This window comes from Ambystoma mexicanum, chromosome 9, assembly GCF_040938575.1.
Source record: "Ambystoma mexicanum isolate Mex_15411 chromosome 9, UKY_AmexF1_1, whole genome shotgun sequence".
Lineage (NCBI taxonomy): Eukaryota > Metazoa > Chordata > Amphibia > Caudata > Ambystomatidae > Ambystoma > Ambystoma mexicanum.
The window spans coordinates 1,504,920,356-1,504,945,323 of NC_090931.1; the positions used below are offsets into that span (position 1 = coordinate 1,504,920,356).

The window sequence follows — 24,968 nt, forward strand, 5'->3', positions numbered from 1 at the left end:
GTTGGAGTTTGAGGAGACGCAGAGGAAGGGTACTTTAGTCCCTTTTCTGTGTTCGCAGCCGCTCCAAACGCGGGACGCAACGCTGCCGGGAGTATTTAAATCCCCGCCTCCCGACAGGTCGTTGCGTTGCAACCCCCTCTGTTGTTTACCTTTCGACTCTGGGTCCTTCGCTCTTCCTCTGCACCCCGCTTTGGAATTACTGAGGAGTTTTCTCCGTGGTTACTTTCTCCGGTGTTCCTGTCCCCGGGACACCGCACTTTCGTTTCCCGTTTCTCTCCGCCGCCTTCCCTGGGCGGCGCTAGCTGTGCCTTTTTCTCTGGCGGTCGGTCACTCTCTCTCTCTCTCTCTCTCTCTCTCACCCTCTTTCTTTCCCTTGCTCTTTTGGGTCCAGACAGCGTGGGGTTTTCTCCCGTGCTTCCCCGCAGTGCTTTCTTGGAAGATTTGCTACCTCCACCTCAGCCGTCAGTTGCTGCCTTCTCCGCCTGCTCTTATGGCCTAGTGCTACCATTGGACTTGGACGTTTTGAGGGCCACTACCTCAGTGTTGGAGATCCTCCGCTTCCTTCTTCATCTGTGAACAACTGGCCTTCTGAGACAAGTCTTGACACCTCTTATCAGGGTTTTTTTTCCCTTGTGGGTTTTTCCCTGTATTTTCTGGCTTGCTTCCGGAAAGGAGGTCACTGTGCCGCTGTTCTTACCCAGCGGCCACTGTGGCTTCTCTCCGTGACAAGCCCACGCACCAGAAAAAGGAGAGAGACTACCTGACACGTCGAGGCCTGCAAGATACCATCGACTCGGAAAGCTCAGGTGAGGAGAGCGTGTGCACAGGGGAGACTCAGCCAAGGGTACCGTTCAAGTCACAAATGTTTGAAAAATGGATTCAATTCAGCTAATACAAATAAAAAATGAGCCCTTATTTGGGCTTATTTGATTATCCACAATGTTTTTGGGGAGTGGGTGCATATTTATAAGTATTTGTTTCAGCGGTTGGTTTCAGGACAACCAAAAACTTGAGGTGGTAGACTCGATTATAGACTTGGGAGTCAAGATCAATAGAAATATAAATGAGTTGGGCCATTACCATCTGATCAGAGACTAATTAATAAAACTGACCAACCAAGGTAGAGCAATTCATCACTGCTATGGCACCTTTTCGATGATCCCCATACTGAGGTTTTACAAACAGTAGGTAGTGGCATTGCTATCGTACGGAGCTGAGGCACTGTTAAATCTGTCTTGGAAAGTATGGGGAATTAGCGAGAGATACTTTTGGAAGAAGGTTCTGCGGCTCCCGAACTCTATCCTTAGCTATATGATTAGACTTGAGCTCAGGCTACAAACGCTGCTGTCAATTGTTATGTAGAAAAGCATCTCCCTGTACTCTAAGTGTACGAGGGATCCACCATCGGTTCCATTTAGTATCCTGAACAATCACCACAAGAAGAACGATAAGAACCTAAACTGTGGAAAAAGCGCTGCATGGACATACTTGAAGATTCTAAAATCGATGTAGAGATTCTACAAGCAAATCCCATAAAAGCAAAGAGAAAACTACAGGATAAAGATTGGCAGGAAACCAAGGAGCAAGGGGACGTCTATAAGCTTTATGATAAGGTTGTATGGGAAACAAAGAAATTAAATATGCCACAGAAATACCAGCGTAAGTTTCCATCTGCCCACTACCGAAGGTTACTTATTAGGTGCAGACTAAATATCCTACCGACAGGTGAGGTTCTGCTCTTAAGAAAACAGATTGAACAGAAAGACTCATGCTGTCGATATTGTGGAAGTAAAGGAAATCCAGAAACTATCAAGCACCTAATAACTTCATGTACTGCATTAAACGATCAACAAAGAAATTTGCTCGGTGATCATTCCCGGAATTGTCACCCAATATCAGAGGAAATGTGGTGGGGAGGGGATAATGACAGCAGAGAAAAGTGGGTTTGACAATTGCGGCTTTCGGCTCTGAAATTGCTAGAAGAAGCTCTTGCAAACAAACATTACGATGGAAGAGCAGTGGCATCAGACAGAAAGTAAAATAAGAAGTTAAAACATTTTAAATTGACTATTGGGATGAACTTTTATGGATTGGAAATTATTATGATAAAGGTTTAAATTGTATTAACCAATAAAACAAAAACAAAAAAAAGTATTTTTTTTTAATTGTTTTAGCTGATCAAACAACTTTACAATTACTTTACTTTAACTTAAAAGAAAAATTGAAAATTCAATTCATTGTAAAATTACACAAATCAAAACAAAATATTCTTATTAAAACTAACATGTTCAACCCGGATTAAAAAAATAATACTCCATTTACATTTCATGAAAATCCAAGTAATTCTTTTAAAAAATTAACCACCGCAATACAGATAGACATTCTGTGTGCCTGAAGGAAAAAAATCCCATATTTCATTGTCATTGAATGTGGTAAAATTCTTGGAATATTTACATAAATGTAGTTTTCGACTGCTTGCCACCGCTGGACATTCTAATATTAAATGCCATAAGGTCTCTTTCTGATTGGCATTCTCACAAAATCTACAAGCATTACATATTTCACTGATAAGTTTTCGTTTTGCTAACACTTCTTTGGTTGGCCATAAGTCTAGTCTAAAATGTAAGAAATCCAACCTTACCGAGACTGACGGAGACAAAAGCAAATATGGCACACATATTCCAAGTTTTTTATCAATGCATTGATTATTCCCATAGCTTTTGTATGCCCGACACTGCTCCAAAGTATGGATCCAGTCCTGCAAATACACTTTTTTCTTAGCTCTCTCTGGATCATCCAAAAGAGTAGTCAACGAGAGGTCAGCCAAGGTCATGATATCAAATACCTGATCACGCCATTGCGCGGCTAGCCTCTGTCTAGATGTTAAAAGATATTGTGCTATCGACCAAAGTAAAGATTTAGAGTTTTTAGCCAGTATGAACTTTCGAAACAAGGCGCACTGTCGCCACTGGAAGATGGCATTTAAAGAGGTAAGGCCAATCTCATAACGTATGCGGGCTATTGGAACGCATTGAGGTAAACTTAAGGTCGATCTCCAGTATTTACCTGCCAGCCTTTGTAAATTTAGATGTTTAGTTTTAAGCCATGTTTCCAATCCATATAATAAAATAGGAACTGTCTAGGCTTTATAGTACGAAATGGCTGATTTTACTGAGAATTGTACATATTTTCTTAACAATAGCTTTGTTTGAGAGATGGCTGTCACCAATTTAGCTTCCATTGACTGTACGTGCACTCTGTCTAGGTCCCGACTATCAATTTGCATACTCAAATACGTATATGTCTCCACAATTTCAAGCTGTGAATTTTGCAGTCCATTTCAATTTGTTACGCTTCACGTGTTTGGCATTGCAAATCATAATCTTAGATTTTTTGGTGTTGACCTTTAGCTGGTTTCTATCTAGATAGATCGATAGAGCTTGTAGTAGATTGTGCAGTCCTATTGGTGTCTTTGAAAGCAACACCAGGTCATCAGCATAGAGTAGAGCCATTACCTTCTCAGACCCCACTCCTGGAGCATCCGCGATTACCTGGCTAAAAGCTTTGGGAATATCATGGAAGAAAAAGTTGAAGAGGGCTGAGGCAAGTATACAACCTTGCCTCAGTCCCCTTGTAGTGTTAACTACTGTAGAGAGCATCCCCTGGTTGTTTAGCCTAACCTGAAGCGATGTATTAGTGTGCAGTTCATTAATTATATCCACAATAGTAGCAGGACAATTTTCTGATTGCAGTTTGTTAATCAAAATTTGCCTTGAAATTGAATCAAATGCCGCATTGGAATCGATGAAGGCCAAATATAATGATCTTCCAGTGGCATGATGCTGGCGTTTGATTGTATACAGAGTTGTGAGATTTACTGCCGTGCCCATGCCAGCTATAAAGCCGATCCGATGAGGATCTCGCTTACTCTTTCTCAGTGTCCACTTATTGAAGTCTTGTAATACAAATTGTGTATAGATTTTTCCTGCAACATCCAGAAGCGAAATAGGTCTATAGTTCCCAGCTTTTGCTCTATCTCCTTTTTTATATATTGGGAGGACTATAGCTTTACGCCATGCAGACGGTATACATCTTTTTGCAGTGACATTGGCAAATACCTGTGCCAGAATCAATGCCCAGCTATGTGGATGAGTCTTCAACATCTGGTTGCTTAGACCTTTAGGTCCAGGGGCTCTTGAACTACTTGATTTCTAAATAAAAAGTTCAATATCTTCTACTGTCATATCCATGTACCAGGGAGTATGGGACGTTGGTCTATTCTCAACTAGAGGCCATGAAGAATTGTCGTAAAGTGCAGAAAAATGCTCTACCCCTTCTTGTTCTGGAACGCCATTTATCTGCATGTGTGCACAAGAAGTTCTGGCCGCTTAATTGAGCATGTTCCAAATTAACGCTGTGTTCTTGGTTGAGATAATCCGTAAAAAATTCTCTCCATCTTGCTGGAATCTGAAGGCTTGTCGCAAGCGAGTCCAATTTCTATATTTGCATTTTGCTGAATGAAGGGCAGCCATTCTTTCGTCTGGCGGCAAGTTGCTACATGCTTTCTTCTTTCGCCGTAATTCCGCTTTCTTGTCCCTTTGAGCTATGTCAAAATCATATCTTTTCTGTGATTGTATACGTTTTTGCTCCTTGTTTTTAGAGAACACAATGAAGAGGGGGCGTACAGTGTCGTAGGTCAAGTTCCCGCCCACATGATCATTGTTTATTAACAAGGTCCTCAACTCTGACAGGTTCTCCTTGTTCCATATAAATCGATTGGTTGCAGTATTCAGGGTGAGCTGTGGAGTATAGTATATTCTTTCCTCCACAGAGTTTTCCTCTCCCCAGGACCATTGTACAACTAGTAAATTGTGTTCACTAACTACTTGCTTTATGATTTCGAAGGTGTCGACCATATTATACAGCTTTTATCTAAGTATATATAGTCGATGATACTACTCACAGACCCTCTAGACCATGTGGGACGAGGCGGCACATCTCCAGGCAAGGAGCCATTTGCCATCAAGAGGCCTCTCTCTTCCATCAATGAATTCCATGTCACTCGAGGTTCAACCACTTTAGTTTTGTCACCCAAGCATCTCAAGTTTAAATCTCCAGTGATAATTGTGTATGAAATTAAGGGCTCTGCCGAAATCGTATCCAACAGGATTCGTAGATCACGAAAGAAGATGCTGTCTGTCATGGCCGCCAGACTCCTATATAGATTCAGTAATGCGATGGCCATATCGTGAAAAAATATTTTCACGAGTTGCATAATATGTGGAGTGACCCATTCCTGAATAGTAAATTCTGAACTTGTTTTAACAGCGATCATAAGTCCAGAGGTTGGCCGTCCTTTCTGACCCTCCATGGCTTTAAGAAACACAATATCGTGATCATCCCATGCTGGTTTACTGAGGAGCCACGTCTCTTGTAACGCAATAATGTCATATTCATTAATAAAACTTTGACTGCTATGACCAAGGTGCTTGTGTCCTCGAGTATTCCAGCCAGTTAATTTGATAGAGTGTTTCTGTGAGCTCCTTAAGGATTTGCTAGCTGAATCTTGAATGCATAGTTATGCATTATACGTGATCAGAGTTTTAGATGGAATTGACTTTGAACAAGCACATCCACATTCATTGCCAAGAGTACACTTATTTTTTAGGACAAGAAAAAAAAGTATTTGTTGGGGGAGGCATCAGTGAGTTGGTTGGTGCGGTGTGTGGTAAGAGGTGAGGTGAACTCATCTTGACACCCAGGGAAACTGCCGCTTTTCAAACCGTGTCGTCACACCCCCTTTTAAGGAGCTGGCCAACCCTGCTGCAGTCTCTACCTCTCCTGTCCCCTCCCAGGCCCTCTGCACTGCACTGGCCTCTCACTTCATCTCAAAAACTCAGGACATCCTGTCCTCGCTCTCCTCCTTTCACCTCCCTCCCTCTCTTCCCGGCTCTTCCTCTGACCCTTCTGCAGCCACCCCTCCTCCCTCCTTCTCTGCCTTTCCACTTTTTTCTGCTGATGAGGTTTCCAGACAAGTCTGATCTATGAAAGTCTCGTCTAAACAGGTTCACCCCTGTTCTTCCAAAACCATCAAGGACCACATCGACTCCCTGGCTCCTGCCCTGGCTGATTTTTGCAACCACTCCTTCGCCTCTGGAGTCTTCCCTTCCCCCCTCAAGCACTCCCTTGTGCACCCGCTCCTCAAGAAACCCTCTTCCGACCCTTCCTGCCCGGCTAACTATCGCCCAATCTCCATTACTCCCTTCCTGGGCAAGCTCCTGGAGAAACTGGCCATCTCCCAGCTTAACCTCCACGCTGAATCTGTTGGTAGTCTTCATGACCATCAATCTGGCTTCAGAGCTGCCAGAAGCACGGAAACTGCTCTCCTGAACATCTGTGAGGACCTGCTCTCGAACCTCGATTCCAACACTCCGTGTGTTCTCATTCTACTCGATCTCTCCTCTGCCTTTGACACTGTCAACCATGCCATCCTGCTCAACCGTCTCCGTGATAACCTGGGTATCACTGGTCAGGCTCTGGCGTGGCTGACCTCTTTCCTTTCCAATCGACCCTCCCAGGTCCAACTGGGGTCCTTCCACTCTGACATCTTTTTCTCCTCCTGTGGTGTTCCCCAGGGATCTAACCTCTCTCCCTGGCTTTTCAACCAGTATCTGGCACTCCTTGCCCTCCGCATCGCCGCTCTCTGCCCCAACTTCCAGTGCTATGCGGACGATACCCAGCTCATCTTCAGGCTACCCTTGGCCTCCTCCTCTCCTTCCCTCATCTCTGACTGTCTGTCTGCTATCCAGGAATGGTGTGCCGCCAATGACCTTTGCCTTAATGCCAGTAAGACTGAGATTCTACTTATCGGCACACCCACTCCCTCCTTCCCTGCAGCTCTCTGGCCGGCCTCCCTTGGCCCCCTTCCTGCCCCTAAATGCAAGGCAAAAAACCTCGGGGTCATCTTCGACTCCACACTCTCCTTCTCTCCTCATATATCAGACGTCTCTAAGAAGTCACACTACCAGCTGCACCTCCTCAGAGGTATTCTTCCCTTCCTCTCCTTCCCCCAGAAGCTCACTGTCTCCCGAGCCCTGGTTCTCTCAAAGCTGGATTACTGTAACAGCCTCTATCTTAATCTGCCTGCCTCCACTCTCCGCCCTCTGCAACTCATCCAGAACAGAACTGCAAGACTTGTCCTTGGCCTCAAGCCCAGGGACCGTATCTCTCCAGGACTGAAATCTCTACACTGGCTCCCAGTGGCTGCGAGGATTAAGTTCAAAACCCTCTGCATTGTCCACAAGGCCTTCTGGGGCCTGAGGCCCAAATACCTTCAACTCTCTCTTCCTAAATATCTTCCTTCCCGAGCCCTTCGCTCATCCGTCTCCAACTCCCTCAGGGTCAGCCGCTTCTCGAAGCAACGAGCTGGGGGTAGATCTCTCTCTGCGGCAGGGGCCTCCCTCTGGAACAGCCTTCCTGCCTCCCTGAAACTTGAGGAGAACCACCTCCGGAAGCACCTCAAAACCTTCCTCTTTGCTTCTGCTTTCTCTCTCCCTCTCCCCTGCTGAACAGCTTTAATTCTTCACTGAATCTGCTCTGAATCTGCAACTGGGCCACTCTCAGTGACCTCGGTCCAGGACCCAGCCACTCTCCACTTGCACTGCCTCCCTGGCACCCCCCTGCACTGCGGGACTGTCACTGTATCCTTACAGCCCCCCTTCCCAGCACTTGTTCTGCATCTACCTTGCACTTTCCACCAGCTGGCCTTATTTATTATTTTTTTTACGCTACTTACCTTGTACTGCACTTCCCCCCCCTCCGCTTCCCCTTTTCCCTTCCCCTCACCCCTGCACTTGCGCGATCTGAATGACACCTGGCCTAGTAGGATCGTTGTCTGTTTTCCCCTTGTTCCCCCCCCCTGCCTCGTCCCCTTGAAACACTTGTGTATAGGCGCGTTACAAATGTCATATCATATCATAACCCTCTGACAAAATTACAGGAAGTGACGAAAAGGAAGTAGTAATGCGTCTTTTACAGTAGTATGCGCGCGTCAAACACGTCTATGTCCCAAAGCCAACAGTGAGTTCCTATTCCAGTGCCGGGGTTATGTAATGTATCGCATACTTTTCCAGAACAACGCCCCCTCTCCAGTAGAGAGCGAGCCGCCAGACGGAAGCAGCCTACCGGATGTTACATACTACTTCCGGGTCACCAGAGGCAGCGCCAGTACAGGACCAGCAACAGAAGCTTAAGGATGGACAACATCGGGCTTGAGGAGAAAGCTGAGGCGGATCACAGGGCAGAGATGGACCCGCGATCAGGAGGAGACCAGACCGGGCAGGGTTCCGATCAGGCGAGTTGGCTCGGTTATAAGTAGTTTCCTCTCGCTGCAGCTAACTGGGCACCTGTGTCCGGGCTCCATGTTAGCAGCGCGTTCACTTCTGGGGGCAGTAGCTTCCAAGCAAAGGCTTGCATCTACTATGGGGCAGTCAGTAAGTGCGCCATTCCCAACCCATTACAGAAACAGCACTGGCTACATGTTAGGTCATCTAAACAATAGAACGAAATGTGTCAGGAGCCGAGCCTGATTGTTATCGTCATCACAGCTGAAGAGGGCCCGCCTTGTCACAGCTCCTCTGTGAGATCTACATGGACCACTGGCCTGCACCAGGCAAGCCTCAACACCGGCTTCAGTGATGTAGAGAGGCTCCAAGACACGCCTTTTCGAAGCTCCATAGAGCTGGAACTGTAGTCCAACACCTCACAACCCCCAGCCCCCCACACACACACACTCCCACACGGCACCGCTTCTTGCATCCACAACTGATAGAGTGTCAAACGTAGAGGTCCCAGCATCACTGCACACCTCTCCAACCTGCTCCACTGTCTATATACACATTTCCCCTTTTGCTAACCAACCCTTATTCCTACACAACCATGATCCTATCCATGCTGCTTGTACAGTCAGTGCTGGCAATTGGGCCAGACTTTCCATTAACCGACAAAATAAATGTCCCCCCGAATCCTGGAATCAATTTGCGCCCTTCATTTATTTTAGTGTGATCAAATTAGTTTGAACGATGCCGTGGCGCCGAGGTTAGGATCACGGGCTAGAAACTTAGTTCATATCCACAAGACCACTTGGCCGTCATATTGGGATACTGTGACATCTCCTACGTGCTTCAGGACCAATTTAAGTACTGATTTTTAGGTATAAAGGTGTGCACCTTTTATAATTAGCTTGTAGTAGTATACACGCCCCTTCTTTTAGTTTCATGATTAATCTTCTGAAAGGCAAATGATCAGGGAGGGTAGGAGGGGTGAACAGCACTCTTCTCCCAGCAGTCCAAGGTGGGATCGCACAATCAATGTCTAGCACTGTGTACAGTTTACTGTCGCTCCCCATCTGACTTTGCAGTTAACAAAATCCCAACACAGATTTAGATTTTAGCTGCAGCCAATCGCCATAGCTTCTTATAGGAGACAAGAAGTGCGTTTGATTGAAAATGAGGCTTGACTGATGACGGGCAGTAAAATCGTTGCATTTCTTCTATTTTAAATAAATGGACAATTATGATAAATCAATCCAAAAAAAATATATTTTTATTTATTTACGAGTTTTAATCACATTGCGATTTTTACAAGATTTGTCCAAGCTTTTCAATCTTTGCAAAATATATATTGTATTTCACTGAATGGCGTTAGAAAATAATTGATGTTCTGTTCTGCGAGCAGGTCACCTTCCATGATGCCCCTGCCTGTTTCTCTGAAGAGGAGTGGAAGATTTTGAAGGAGTGGCAGAAGGAACTTTACAGGAATGTGATGCAGGAAGTTCACCAAGCTCTGCTCTCTCTAGGTAAAGATACACCACTGATATCTAAGAATTCGTTTTAGAGCCCAGAGCATGTATTTGTTGTGAACATAGTTGGTACGTAGCGCTTCAATGGATACATCGATGGTAGTGTTTAGGCGGTCTGTTCATTCAGGGGAGAAAAGGGGGAGGCTTTTGAAGCAAACGTCCCCAATTTTTGGCATGCGTGATGGGATTCCGAGCAGGAACCATGCTCCTATGCCAGGCAAATTGACACTGCCTAGGTACAGTGGACCTGGTTATATAATCTCAATTTTTCCACGCTGAGACGTAGACTATTATTGGTCATCCACCCCTGGATGTTAGTGAGGCAGGAAGACATTGGCAGAGTTATCTGGAACAGAGTCATCCAAACGAAAGGCAACTTTGGCGTCATCTGCATAGATTTAAAAGGAGGAGACATGCAAGATGATGCCAGCTAGAGGTCTGAAGTCTGTATTGAAAAGCCCAGGAGAGGACCAAGTTTTGTGGGACTTCACAGTTGTAAGTGCAAATATTGGGGACGTAAGGACCAGGCCTCACCTGTACTTCAGTCGTGCAGGAAGGATGGTGGGATCCATTTAGGTGCATTTCTTTGACACCCAAAGATCTTTCCAGCCCATTCAGGAGAGTAGGAAAGTTGATCTAATCAAAGTCAGTAGAAAGCTGAAGTATGGCTTGGACGTCGGGAGATCAGTGAAGTTGATGTTAACCAAGTAAGTAGAAAGGTCCACTACGATAAGGATGTCAGCAGAGGGGTTCTTCAAAGGGTGGAAGAGGTCATCGCTCATAAAGACGGTGGTGGATTCAGTGCCTCTTGTTGGTTGGAACCCAGATTGATGGTTGTGAAGACAACTAGATTCACAAAAGTGCGTAAGATGATGTGCCTCTATTTTTTTTTTTTTAGAAACTTGCCATTTGTGTGGTAGTTGGCCAGATTTTTTGGATCGTCTGAGGGTTTCTTTGGTAGGAGGAGGATCTGAGATTGAGGAAAGCTGGCATATGAAGAGGGGCTTTTTGCCATGTCTACAAGTGAAGGAGCCAGCACATTGATGATTGGGACAGGGAAGACCTGCTCTAAGGCTAAAACGAATGTCTTCAGGTGTGATTTCTCTGAAAGCTGAGACGAGTGGTGGATGAAAGGTTCATGGGCAGAAGGAAAGGGTCTGGCCTGGGATTGTGGGTTTTATTTAAAGGTTAGTTTGGCACCAGGCCATGCACTAGCTTCTTTCTCCCCTAGATGTAGCTCCTGCTTCCTGGATGATACCTGATACCCAGCGACTGCTTTAATATCCTGCTCATCACGTTTGTATTTTGATCCCTCCACTACTATTGGAATATTCGGCGAAAGCTACCACATGCCAGCCCTACCCTAAATACATTATCCTAGGACGCTGCTAACAGTAAAGGGCATAGAATAACCACAGGCGAAGCTAAGATGATATTGTATGTGATATTTACGGAAAAACTTTTTTTTCCTCTAATATATTTTACAGCCCCCTTCAAATGTTTTTTGACTGGATTAAATGGCACACTGGCACACACTATGAATATGGAATGGGCTGTCTTTGAACTCTCTGCAATATAACAGATACAAACATTAGCATTTGGGGACCTAATTTATGGTTACAAGGAATAACTCTGACATGAACAGGAATGTAGATGAAAATCAATCCATAATACCTTATTTATGATTTATGTATTGGTTATTTTTAATGCGCACTGTACAGCAAACATATGTTTCAAGGCACACCAAGACAAAGAGGGGAATAGGGATGAGGAAAAAAGGTATAACAACAAAACTTTCTTAAAAGGTGTTGAAACTTTCGCAACGTGCAATTGCTATAGCATGAGAGCAGGGGAGGAGAGGAAGTGCAGGAAGGGGGTAAAGGAAGAAAACAAAAAGCGCTATTAGGTCGTGAGGCGATTTGGAACGTGCAAGTGCTGATACATGAAAAAAGGAGCAGAGGGGAGAACGGGAAGTGAAGGAGGGGGAAGAAGGTTGGAGATCAAATAAATGCAAAACAGTTAAGTGCAGGAACACATAGGTAAACTGCATTAAGTAAACCTAGACATACAATTATGACAAACGGGTATGAGTGAGTGTAGACTGGAAAAGCCACCCTCAAGGCATGAGGGGCTACATCAGTCATGTAGACGAGTGTTGGGTAGAAATGAAAGGATGCAGACTGGATAAACCTCGCCTTGTAGCATGAGGGGCTACATCAGTCATGTAGACGAGTGTTGGGTAGAAATGAAAGGATGCAGACTGGATAAGCCTCGCCTCGTAACATGAGGGGCTACGTGAGGCATGCAGGCAGCAGCTGCAACAAGAAGGAAATGGAAGCAATATATTATTTATTTTATTGTTCATTTATAACGCGCTTAATACCAGCAAGTGGTTTCTAAGCGCAGGATCTGGATTTGAACCTCTGTTGCCCCGCATTGTCGTTCTTCCAAGACAAACTGGCTGCCCCAGAGGACAGCATACACATAAGTGAATAGTCGAGGATTAGAGTTAACAAGCGAGCATAAAGTGCAAGAAGGAAAAGCACAACAGTGGAAAGCCACAGTAGATGGTGCTGGAGCGACAACAAAAAATGCAGTGACAGGAAGGTAAGCATATTTCGGGCTACACTAAAAGGGGCACAGGGTTGCAACAAAAAAGGCAGGTAGTGGTGTTTAGAAGAAGGAACAGCAACATAGGGATGCAGTTGCAGGCATATAGCAGCGAGGAGGCACGTGCTGTGTAGTAAACAAAGTCAGATAATGAAGCAGTGAGAATAAATAGGCCCCCAGGGCTGAGTGGGGAGGTCGGCGTGCCGCGTGGGCTGCTCAGTCTGTAGAGGGATCTCAAAGTGTCAGCAGAGCAACAGAACAAGGGTGCACGAACAGCGCCAGTGGGAGTAACAGGAGTTAAGAATGAGGGAGAGTAAACCAATGTGGGAGATGAAGCAGAGAGTAAGAGTCGGCACAGGAAGCAAGGCCTTGCAGAGCTCAGGGAGGGAGAATGAGGAGGGCGGGCCTCAGAGAATGCTCTGGTGCCTGGGAGGAATTGAAGCAGGGCAGGAGAGGAATGAGTAGGGGAAGAGCGAAGAGACTAGTGGATTGACACAGATAACATGGTCTGCAGTGGAGCCCACAAACCGTATGCAGTCCTGCGATATCTAATACCAGTAGGAGCAAGCAGAAAAAACTATCCGGTGGACCAGAGGCAAGCGATGGACATCCGCAAGGAGTTGAAAGGGACGTGTCCTATATCGCCCATGGAAAGTTTGGAGCAGATGGGCGATGTGGAAGAAGGACAAGACTCGGTCACTGCAAGGTGCGGTTTAGTCTTTCTGCTGTAGTACTTACAAGTACTTGGGAATGGAGAACACCTGTGTGTTGCAACTTTCTTGCCGCTTACGTGAGTTTCCCAACGCTAGCTTCCTGCCTCCCGTTCCTCTGTGTTCCCTTGCCTTCCTTCCTTGTTCGTCTGCCTGTGACTTTCCGTTACCGCTGTTCGCGGTTTCCCCCCTCCCGCTCTGCTTGCTTATCTGTCTGTTAGAGCTTCCCGCTGTTGTGCCGCGCCCCGTGCTGCCTTCCTGCACGCGTTCCTTCCACAGCGTCTCACCTGCCATCAGACGCTCTTTGCTGGGAGCGCTACTTTGCTTGAGTGCATCGGAGTACTGAACTGTTTGTGCTGTCCCGCACTGGATTGTTATTCTTCAATCTACTACAAATACTTACCAGTGCATGCTGGTTATTGTGGTCCGGTACTCTGAAACTGAACCGGACATTGCTGCTCTGCTTCCCAGTGCATGCTGGTTAGTGTAGTCCGTTACCCTCAGAAACTGAGTACGTTGAAATCATATATTGCTACTCTTCCTACACGTGCATGCTGGGTATTGAAGTCCAGAGACCAGTGCACGCCTACAACTTCCTCTCTGGATAACTACAACTCACCACTGCCTACAACAACTACAAGATCTTCCAGTGTTTTTCGGCAAGGCTTTTCCCTGGTTTGGAGTGGGCTCCCCGGAGTCCCCGCTGCCGGGCTATTCGCTTTATAGGCAAGGTGGCCTCCGGGGGAACTCACCCCATCTCTTCAAACGGAAGAATAAGACCATTGTACATGTTGCAGATATAGCTGTGCAATCTATCATCCCAGGTTCTTAAACAAGTAAAATAGTCTGCAGGGTTACTGCACTCACTTAAGTCAGAGTTCAGACGTTCCATTGCTAGTAATTATTATTTATTTGTTTATGGTTTGTTCAAACCTTTACAAAATTAATTAATCAACAAGAGATACAACATGTCAAAAATACATATAAATTAATTTGATAACATTAAAAACATAATTACAATCATACACCATCATTACATTTCACAGTAATATACTTAGTAGGTAATTGTCTCAAGAGTGCTCCTCTCTCCCATCCTGCAGCTAACCTCATTTCATGACCCCTTTCGTCAGCCTGCTGATGTTGCTCCAATCAGCCACAGTACTTACCTCTTAAGACCAATTTCTGACCTACACCTCTGTGCTCTCCCTGTCCTCCTGCCTGCAGCTGTAATGGATTTGCTGTCACATCTCTTAGCAGCATGGTGTTCACATTGTACTTCACTTTCTGACGCAATAGTGCCCCTTTTCCTGCAGCGGAACAGCTTTTAGAAAGATTTTCCAGCATAATTGGGCCAGTAGACTCATTGTTCAATAATGAAGTCCACTCTGCAGCAGATCCCACGTGATAAATTACAGATTGTGGAATAATTAATAACCTGTGTTTTTCCTTAAATTTTATTTACAGGTCCGCTTATTGTCACCACTGTCTTTTCATTAAGAACCAAAGAAAAGCAAGAGCTGCGTTTCGAGGACAGTCGGGAGGCGGCAAGAATTCATGGTACGCATTGTGCACTAGCTGTGAATGGTCAGTCGAATTAATGCAGATCTTCCCCACATCCATGGCATGCTATCGCAGACGCCCTGGCCCGAGACGGGGAGAATGTGAGGGCAATCTGGGCGATGGTTTGCCAGCAATTAGTGTTAGCTTTTAAACCAAACCGCACAATTAGTAATGATATGGGTGGGGAAAAAGAGAGGTTATGAGGGAGGGATGAAGAGAAAGATAGAAGTACTAAGGGAGAGAGGAACATATGGGATGAGTTTGTTCTTAAGTGGTCCAAGAGGATAACAAAGAAATCCGCATTGCCATTGTTCTTACATCAGGGCTAGTGTCTCGTAGAGTAATTGATTTCTGAAGCTGTATGATAGGTTTGCTTTGATCTGCTAACACATAAGGCAAAACAAAACTGTGTTCTTTACTCTTTTATACAAGTGGGTCAGTTAAAAAAAAACAGGAAGAGAAAAGAGGGGTGGGGGAGTATGAGTAAAATATAAAAAATATGGGAGTAATTAATGGCATTTGTAAAGCCAGCATGCCCCCCCGCCCCTTTTTTTGGTAGCAGGAAGACCATTGAGATGCAGAAAAATTTCCAGGGGACAGTTCTTGCAAAAATATATTGACCGCATAGTTTGCAAATAAAGGGGAAATAAATGTAAATAAGTTGTTGTCTTGGTTGCTTTGAAAATAAGGTGAATTTCTGACACTTTCCTCTTGGATTGATGGTGACAGTGCCTCACTTACTTACTGGTAATACCATTACACTGAGTCCCCCTCTTCCTAATCCCATTTTTTTGTAAAATTATTTATGTACCGCCCAAACCCAGGGGTATCACAGAGTTTGTTACAGACAGTAAATTAATCGGTGACAGTCCTACAGTAATTACAAAAACAGAAGTTAATCGTATTTATCAAAAAGATAAATTTTGCCTAGTTAGTTAAATTTGTTGTAGGAGATCATTTCAGTGGGTGGGAGCGGAAGCTGCAAAGCTGGAGCCCCCTGCCCTTTTACTTTTGTAGCAGGGAGAGGCTGGCACTGGATCGTGGGGTGCGAATAGGTATATTCCGAGTGATGCAGTCATTGAGATGGTGGAGCTGCTTCATAGATGCATTTGTGAGCCAGGGTATGTGTTTTAAAAACACTTTGGGGCATTGCGTCTGGTGGATGTGGTTACTACATTTTAGCCCAAGGGCGGCCTGTAGAGCTTTTTGTTTTGTAGAAGCTGTAGTTTGGATAGGTTAGAGGTTGATGTGCCCAGGAGGAGCGCATTGCAATAGTCCAGTTTGGAAAGGATTACCACACGTGCAAGTGACAAGCAATTATCAGATGATAGGAACTGTCTACTCAGGGATATGAGTCTGGAAGTGTAAGCCGTGGAGGAAGATATTGCGTTTCTCTGTCTGGACATTGTTAGTTCGGCATCCAAATAAACTCCCAGTGCTTTCACTTGTTTAAGGACTGGGGTGGCTGTGCCATCAATGCAGATGGAAAAGTGGTTGCTCTGAAGTGATTTTAGTCGAGAGGGGGAGCCCACGATGAGGAGCTCTGTTTTGTCATCATTTTGACAGAGGCTGTGTGGCCATCCAGTATGGTGCTGAAGATTTTGTTGATTGAGGTAGTGCCCTCTGAGTTCTGGCCCTTGATTGGGATGAGGACTTGGGTGTCATGAGGTGACCTGCCGCAGGACAGACAACCCGTGACACAGGTAAATAAATACAAACTTTCTGTGCGAGGTCCCCATGCCCCTTCCCCTAGGGTGGGTTATAAGGAGAACCTAAGAACCAACTACTGATAATACCAAAGCTGTGCCAAAACTAGCAGTATCGAGCCAAGAGAGGAAGGCAGGGCTGTAGACTGAGATGAGGAAGTAAAAGGAACCAAGGCATTTCCTCTTTTTTCCCCCTTCCTCGTCTTAGTCCTTACCTAATGAAGATCTGAAAAGCAGTGCACTGGATCTTTGCCAAGGAATATATGGGCACAATTGGGATACACAAACTATCTTTTATTTGTGGAATTAGAGTGGAGTGATACAGGCAAGAAAAGATGGCAAACCCGAAGGAAAGCCACGGAGGACCAACACTAAGTAGTTATAGGTATGGCTGTCGAAGCATAACAGTGCCTTGAGTGCCACAGGGTGGGAAAGGTGGATCTGACGTAATGATGAGCGGTCTCAAACACCTTTTGGAAAGGTGAAGCACCTCTTCGAATCGAGTGTTGGGGGTGGGGGGAGAGGGTACATGCATGTAAATCTAAAGCAAGCTTGCCCCTCGGGGAAGAGGTAGACCTACTGCTAGTAAACACCTGGCAAAACATTTCCAGTACCATGACTGGATCACAGGATAGTGAGCAGAGACATAGTGCCACATTGTTTAACAAAGGACATCAATTTTTATGACTATACAGTATATTGTGTTCTGGAACCCTATCTGGTGAGGCCTTGGCTGAGTAGATACCCCCTTCTCAAGACCAAATCTCTTAAGAGCCATGTCATCAAGTGTAAGCAGTTTAGGGTCTAAACTGAGAGGAAGATTCACCTGGGGTCAGGAGGATCCAGAAAATGAGCCAGTATTCAGAGGAAAGGCATAGCACAAGGGGGAAACCATGCCTTCCTTGGACAACAGGGAGATTTCAAAAGTATCCTGGGCCTTTCCCTCTTGACTCACAGGAGCACGGCTTGTGGGAGCAAAACGAGGGGTAACATATAAGGACAGTTCTTGGGAGCATCCATCCCACGGCCTCCCCTTGCCTGTTACATTAGCAAACTGGGAACATGGAGCATCCAGTTTGGTTGCAAACAGGTCTACTAAGAAAAATCCAAAGTATTTGTAGGAGAAGGGGAAGGCCAATGTGTTGAGACATAAGGGAAGACGTGATTAGGAGTATTTGCTCCCATGTTAAGAATCCCTAGAGTGTAGCGAGCCTTGGTGGATCAATGGTTTTCCTCCTCCCAGTCTTTGATCCTCACTGCTATCTTCGGGAGATGGACAGCATGTCCTCCGCTGCTTGTTGATCTACAACATGGCAACATACCACTTTCAACGCTCATTTGTTTTTTCCATGTCTACGGTTGAAGAGTTTGGGAGATAGTGATATCTTCTTGCGTGTACTGCTGTTGTATACTACTGGTTTGTTGCCTACGTGACAGTCCCAGGGAATTCGTCCCCTTTCCCCTTTGACACCCCCTTTGGGACTAGGGAGGTGGGCCTGCTAAGCTACACACACACACACACCATAGGGCACAGAGCAAGCAGGATCTGGCAACTGCGGGTGGGGACCCCCTTTGGAGGGCAGGCTGACCCGTAGTAGGGATATGTACCACCCTCACCTTCCTCAGACCGCCAATGTCTTCATTAGCTATTTGGGAACACCCTCAAGTCACTGTAAGAATGGTGTACCTGGCTTGGCTTCGGACCCATTGCTGTCCTCACAGGACCAATGGTTTGCTTCCTGTCATTTCAGAGATGGACGTAAAAGGAGCGTCTCACTGACACAAAGAGGAACAACCGCGTGAGCCGCAGTGAGACTAGCCAACCCGCGGAGCCGATATGCAGAGGAGGCCCCCACCCTCCCCTTTGAGGCAGAGCAAGGGAGACATCCCAAGCAATTGGTGTGGAGTGCTGGGCAGCAAGGAGGCCTGCAGAGTGCTGCTCTCAACCGTCAGGCCAGGAGCTTGGCCTTGCTGTACTGAGAAGTGACACGACTGCCAGAGTTGTGGTCGACCGGCATTCTGGGAAGCTGCCGGAAAGAGCTCCGTCCTGTCCACTGCCATGGAGGCTAGAAGGGAAGAAGCCATTCTGCCACCAACCCTGAGGAAAGTCTTGAGACCCCAGGAGGGTCTGCACCGCATGTTAGGGAGAATTCTCAAAAACGTGCTAATTCCCTTCACCTTAGAGACCCCCACCAACTTTGCTGGATTTTGAGGACCCTTTTTCCCACTCCCTCATGTATTTTGATGTGTTTTACTTGTGTGTTTTCTCTAGTTATGGAGTCTAACCAGCTCCATAGGCATCATCTTTTCATTTGTTACACAGCAGCCTCAGTGCAATGGCACAGGGAAGCCTTTCCAGGCTTTCCCAAGGTTTAAATACCTTCTCTGGGATGAACTACTGTTTCCCAGAGAAAGTAAAGTGAAATTGACTTTACTAGTCTTTTTAAATTCCTAGACCCAGCACACCCTATCTTACAATAGAGTGCTGGAGGGATTACTTGGTATCTCCTGTGTCTAGATACTCATGTAGCAGTCAAGTGCTACCCTTTCCTCTCGGAATGGCTGGTGGCATTGGTTTTACAACAAACTACCCTGATTTTTCCCGACCGCGAACTATTCATAGCTCTGGCAGCGGTAAATCGTGGGAGCCATGTTTTTCAAGATGGCACCTGAGCCCCCTTTGTTTAAACAGGTCCCAGTCTTCCTTTTCCGCCATTTCTTTTTGGAAAGGTCCTTCTAGAGTTTGTCTCCGCGCGCCAAACCAGGTTTTGTCCCTTTGTTCCTTAGCCTTTGGCGGGCTTCAGGAATGAAGACCGCCTCTGGCCCCAGTGTCTAGGGTGGGAAGGAAGTGAGGGAGGTGAAACTCCCTGTGCTTAGTCTCATAGGAGACCAAAATGTACTCTGGCGTGATTGGCTGGCTGACTGTTCGGCAAGGACGGCCCCCTGCTGGGTGAGTGACGGCTCGGCTGGCATGAATGGGAGAGAACGGAATAAAAGGCGAGTCTCTTGGCTTGGAAGGCAGAGACGACCTCTGGAACGAAAGAACCGAAGACTAGCTTGAAGAGGACGGCTGCTGCAACCCCTGGACCGTTGGTTTGCCCGGTGAAGCCCTGCTGCAGGTCCGAATCGCCAAGTTCACCTTGACAGAGAAGCCCCTGCAAGGACGACTTCTCCCTTTGAGTTGGTGGGACCAAGCAACTCGGCAGTAAGCCACCTGGATACTCGCCTCAGAGCTGTTTGAATTTCCTCAGAGTTGCTGCAGGAAACCGTAGAACCAGGGAGAGAGACACCAGTTTGTGTGCTCTACTTACAGCCACCGGAATTGAAGTTTTGCCAAGCTTTTTGTCTGTTCAAGTGCAGTGCAGGAGTCCCCCGACGTCCTCCCTTTTGTCCCCACGACTGAGGATCAGGAACAGCGAGATCTGCAGAAACCGCCAGGAACAGAAGTCATCAGCTGCCTCTTTTTCTTCATTTGTAAGGTACTGTAAAACCAGACTGAGAGTACTTGCCTCTCGCGGTGAAAGTGCTTGAAACTTTCGGAGCTCACAGGCCTAATCAGCTTGTGACCTAACATATGATTCTTTTTGCTACAAACTACTCCTAAGAACGTGTGCAGAGACTTTTCCGTTTAACTACCAGAACTGCTTTATACTATCCAAGACTTTAGCCCATTGACTTTGGCCTAGCCTATTGAATTGAATTGACTCTTCTGGTGAACTCAAAATATTTGCACTGTCTAAGAATAATTGTAACCTTTGCCTTTTACTCCTCTTAAAGTATTTTGAATGCTATAGTAAGATATTCATGTCCCCTGCACCCTTATTACTAAGAGTTACCTGTGATTGAAGGTTGTGTTTATGGGACATTGCAATAAGGCTTACCTGATTCAGAAACTTTGAGTGTACAGTATTGAAGTATATTTGTGTTTTTATTATTATTGCCTCCTTCTATTGACTGTTGTATAACTGACTGGTTAATAAATTAATAAGTGTTTCACCAAGAAACCTTGAGTGTAAGAGTCTATTTGAACACCTGTGATTGTAGACCTCTGTGTAACACCATTACAGCTCACATTCCCTCTTGAGATAAGCCTGGCTGCTCAGCGACGTGTAGTCATAGTTGCTTTGTTCCCAGCGGGCAGAATCACCTGCAGTACCCTTTGGGAACACTACAGGCAATTAGGACAACAAGTGTAAGCACAATTTCACCTTTGGTAAAAGCCTGTACTACACAGTAAAGTGGCAGCGATGGTTAAGCAGCCAGACTTATCTCAAGAGTTCAAGTGAGCAGTAGAACAAGTTACACAAAGGACCAACCAATAGTCATTCAAATATACTTACTCAAGGTTTCTTGGTAAAAGAATATACATTTATTTACTCAGTCAGTTAGAAAACATTACACTAGCATCAGCAGCTCAATATCTCACACTAATAAACCACTAAAATACAACCGGTAAGTAAATGAACAAGTTTAGCTGCAATGAAGTGGGAGCAAAATGGCACTTCAGATACTTAATAAAGGGGTAAAAGGACAAGGTTATAAGAATAGACAGCCCAAATACATTCATGGGCAGGGCAAAGGGTTTCCGTTAAATACAACCAGAAATTCTTCTCAATGGGCGTGGGCCAGATCAATGGTTCAGAGTCTTTTGTATAGGATAGCACAGTTCTGGTAAATAATGGTTAAGTCTTTGGCACAGAGATTAGAATAATTTGTCTAGGCGAAAAGTTTGACGAATGTTAAGAGAAGGACAAGCCTTTGTAGTTGAGGAAAGTTTTGTGTACTTTCTCGATGTACAAAAAGATTACTGGAACTCGTTTGTACAGGACCTTGTCAATGAAGAAAGCTGTAGCTGAGGCAGTTTTCCTGGCGGTACAAGCAGATCTCGCTGTTCCTGAGCTTCAGTCGTGGGGACAAGGACGTCGGGAGGTTCCTGCACTGCCCAGGGATGAGGTCAAAAGCTTTAGCAAGACGTTAGTTTAAAGTGTGAGTGCCTTAAAGTCCACAAGCAGGTTTCCTTCCCTCTGGCTATCTGGTTTTGAACAGCACTCTGATGAAAATTCGACCAGATGGGGACGGTGTCCAGGTGGCTTGCGAGTTGGTTGTTCCCACCAAACTCAAGGGAAGAAGTAAACCTCGAAGGGCTTCTCTGTCGATAGAGTTTCAGGCAATTCGGGCCTGCAGCAGGGCTTCACCGGTCGTACAGGAGTTGCAGCAGTCCTCTTCCTTCAGCTCGTCGTCGGTTCTTTCGTTCCAGTGGTCGACTCTGCTTTCCAAGTGCCAGTGACCTGTTTTTAAACAGTTTTCCCCTATTCATTCCAGCCTGGCTGTCACTCTCACAGCAGGGTGGCTGTCCTTTCCGGACAGCCAGCCGGCCAATCACGCCAGAGTGCATTCAGGTCTCCTAGGAGACTAGGCACAGGGAGTTTCGGGCACCTCCCTCACATCTTGTCCAACACAGACACCCTGGCGCCAGAGGAGGGCTTCAGCACTGAAGCCCGCCAAAGGCCAACAAACAAAGGGACCACACCTGGTTTGGCGTGAAGAGACAAACGCAAGAAGGACCTTTCCTAAAAGAAATGGCGAAAAAAGATGACCAGAGTCTGTTTTTACATATAAGATATCCCTTTAAATTCAAGTCTCCAATGGACTGCAACGAGGAGGCTGGAAAGGGATGTGAGACCAACAAATTACAGAGAAGAGGCAGAGAGAGAGCGAAGACCCAAGAGACGCAGAGCATGCTCCCAGTACGTAACAGAGTGGAAGAAGCTGGGACTAGAAGAAGAGTCCACAGGTCTGCATGTACAGACAGCGTTGTCCCGGAACTCGGAAGGTAAAACAGGGAAAAGGAATACAAGCAAACCAAGCAGGATTCATTATTATAAGTACAGGGAAACTTGCCCCAGTACTAATGGCAACATTATTGAAAATAATTCAGTGATACAGAACTGTTTGAGTGACATAAGAAGAAATATGAAAACCATGGAGTGGGAAAGAAATAAAAGTGGAGGCTTATTGCTTTGGGGAAAAGGAAAGGCCCACCCATATGTTGAAGAGAAAAGAGACATTTGGGGAGAACAAACCAGGAAACTTGGGTCCTTCCTTTCCTTTATCTCACTCTCCACTTGTGGTGTTCCCCAGGGGTCTAACCTCTCTCTCCGGCTCTTCAACCAATACCTGGAACCCCTCACCCACTGCATTGCTGCTCTCTGTTCCAACTGTAAGTGCTATGCAGATGCTCCGCTCGTTTTCAGGCTACCCCCTGCCACCTTTTTTCTGCACTTTCCCCCTTCCCTCTCCCCTGCACTTGTGTTCTCAATGTCACTAGGCCTAGTAAGATTGTTGTTTTGTCTTCCCTTGTACCCCTCCCTTGCCTCGTTGCGCCCTGAAACACTTGTGTATGGGTGCGATATAAATAAACTATCATATCATATCAAGCCCAAACTCATACATGAAACTGCACCCCGGGAAGGGTAATGGGAACCTGAAATACTTTAAAAGAGAAGAAGAGTGTAGCAGAGATTCAGGAACCCAGCAGTGGGGAGAAAGGGGAGAAAGTGGGGAGAAAGTAGACTAAAGCTGACAAGGAAGACTACCTGTCCCTTTAAAAGAACTGCAGATATTGATACAGTGGATGCTAAGGGACTGTCTACTGAAAGGCGTGAGAAGAAACCTGTGACAAAACACGAGCACCTGGAAAAGGGAGTCCTTCTCCTGACCTTAGTTATAATACTTGTAGGGTCAGATAGCTTAGATTGGAACAGAGGACAGGTTTGTTTTTGGACATTCATCCCGACTGACGAGCACTATAGAAAAATGGGCAGGAAACACCCCATACTTATAGGGAGAAGAGAGGTCTTACTTTATTTTAAATAAAATTAACAGTAAGAACATACCTTTACCGTGTTAAAGTCCTTCGTCTGACCCTTTACACTGAGAAAGAATGGCCTAAGCGGGCAGAACTTCTACCCAGCCATAGGGGAGTCTAGAGTCTAAACACCCCACGTGGGGTAAGATGAGCATGACACTGACCAGAGCTAAGAGCCTGCGCCTGGGTGATAATCCATATACCCAAAGCTGGGTTCCGAACCTGAGAGAGGGGTTTAAACGGGCCCAAACCTCTAACCGAATCGAAGAGAGGCAAGAGTCCAAACACCCCAGGTGGGTCAAAAGCAATCCATTAAAAAAGGGGAGGAGTGGTGGGCACCACACAGTTAATCCATTAGTGATCAGTGTTCAGAATTTTTCAACAGTTAGTCTAATTTTTTAACCTGGAGCTGCCAGTCCAAACTGGTCCTATAGCACAAGGACCACAAAAATACAACACAAAACAAATAAGGTGACTTTGCCTTATTAAAACTGGCGCTTCTCAGTTTGCCCCCAATCCAAGGGGCTGAAAGCTTCAAATGAATTTCAAAACAGATTTTCTTCAGTGGTACATTTTTCTAAACAAATATTGAATCGATGTAGGTATAACAAGAAATGTTTTATTCACATTCCTGTTATGTATTCTCAAAGCAGCGCTTATTTTCAATATTTAAAGTTGAGCGATCATCTCAGTCTGCCATGAATGTACATTTGCCAATGCATTTCGGAAAAACCTTAGGGCTGTACATGGGCAATATCTTGCTCAATAAGGCTCACTGATGTGATGTACAATATATACAAAACAAGCATGGATAACAGATATCATGTTCAAAATATAATGCAGCACATACCATTCATTGTTGTAACATTCGATTCGTCCCAAAATGGAGAAAAGAGACAAAACAAAAGGTCTGTTTTAGTTTAAATGCATTGGAGTCTGTGATATGAGTATTTAAACCTGGTACACGGGCTCGTCCTACCTGATTACGTATAATCTCATATTCAAATGCGTGTAAGAATGCATGAAGCAATGCTGCCCCTGCCGGGAGACAAACGCACACTCTGCTCATGTCACTCTCTAAATCTAATACATTTCAGAAGCTTACGCAGGAGCGCCAGCTCTCATCTCTTGTCTGTGTTGTGATCCAGCTGCTACCGTCCGAGCTGCGGGGACGCGTGCTCACGCAGGCGGGAAACCTCTTATGCGTCGCCATGGAGACTGTGCGAGGCGCCATGGTCTACTCTGTCGAAGCTCTTGTAGCTGAATTGTCGAGCGCGATCTGCAGATTGTGCAACATCAGTTGTGTAATGTTAAATAAACAGTTGTTATATATTATACCATGGGAAATTGTACACATAGATCCAAATGCTCGAACCTATAGTAAAAATATGAAATAGAAATAAAATAAAAAATAAGCATTCGGTGTCAATCCATTCATGTTGAGATGGGCCGATTATACAAAGAGCTGATTCCGCATTGAGCGGAATGGTCAAAAATACAAAGTAAATCATCAAAGAGTGATAAGGTTTGCACCCACTCTTGGTGGACAAGGGTAGTGCTACAATGTCCAAAGGCTTAATCAAAGCCAAATGTGGGAAAGTACAAGTTGCTTAATGTAGCAATTAGAATCAAAGAAATACATTTATCAAAAAAAG

The 24,968-nt window shown here is 45.5% G+C and overlaps 1 protein-coding gene across 2 annotated transcripts in view; it reads left to right on the plus strand.

The window, feature by feature from the left end:
• Positions 1-8,018: 8,018 nt before the first annotated feature.
• Positions 8,019-24,968, plus strand: part of LOC138489348 (zinc finger protein 586-like) — a 64,232-nt gene continuing 47,282 nt past the window's right edge. The window contains exons 1-3 of one of the 2 annotated variants that reach the window (XM_069617067.1): positions 8,019-8,353; positions 9,736-9,856; positions 14,644-14,736. In XM_069617067.1, coding sequence (XP_069473168.1) covers positions 8,255-8,353; positions 9,736-9,856; positions 14,644-14,736 — 313 coding nt within the window. In that variant the 5' untranslated portion in view covers positions 8,019-8,254. The remainder of the gene's footprint in view (positions 8,354-9,735; positions 9,857-14,643; positions 14,737-24,968) is intronic. The other variant, XM_069617066.1, reaches the window with a different exon arrangement.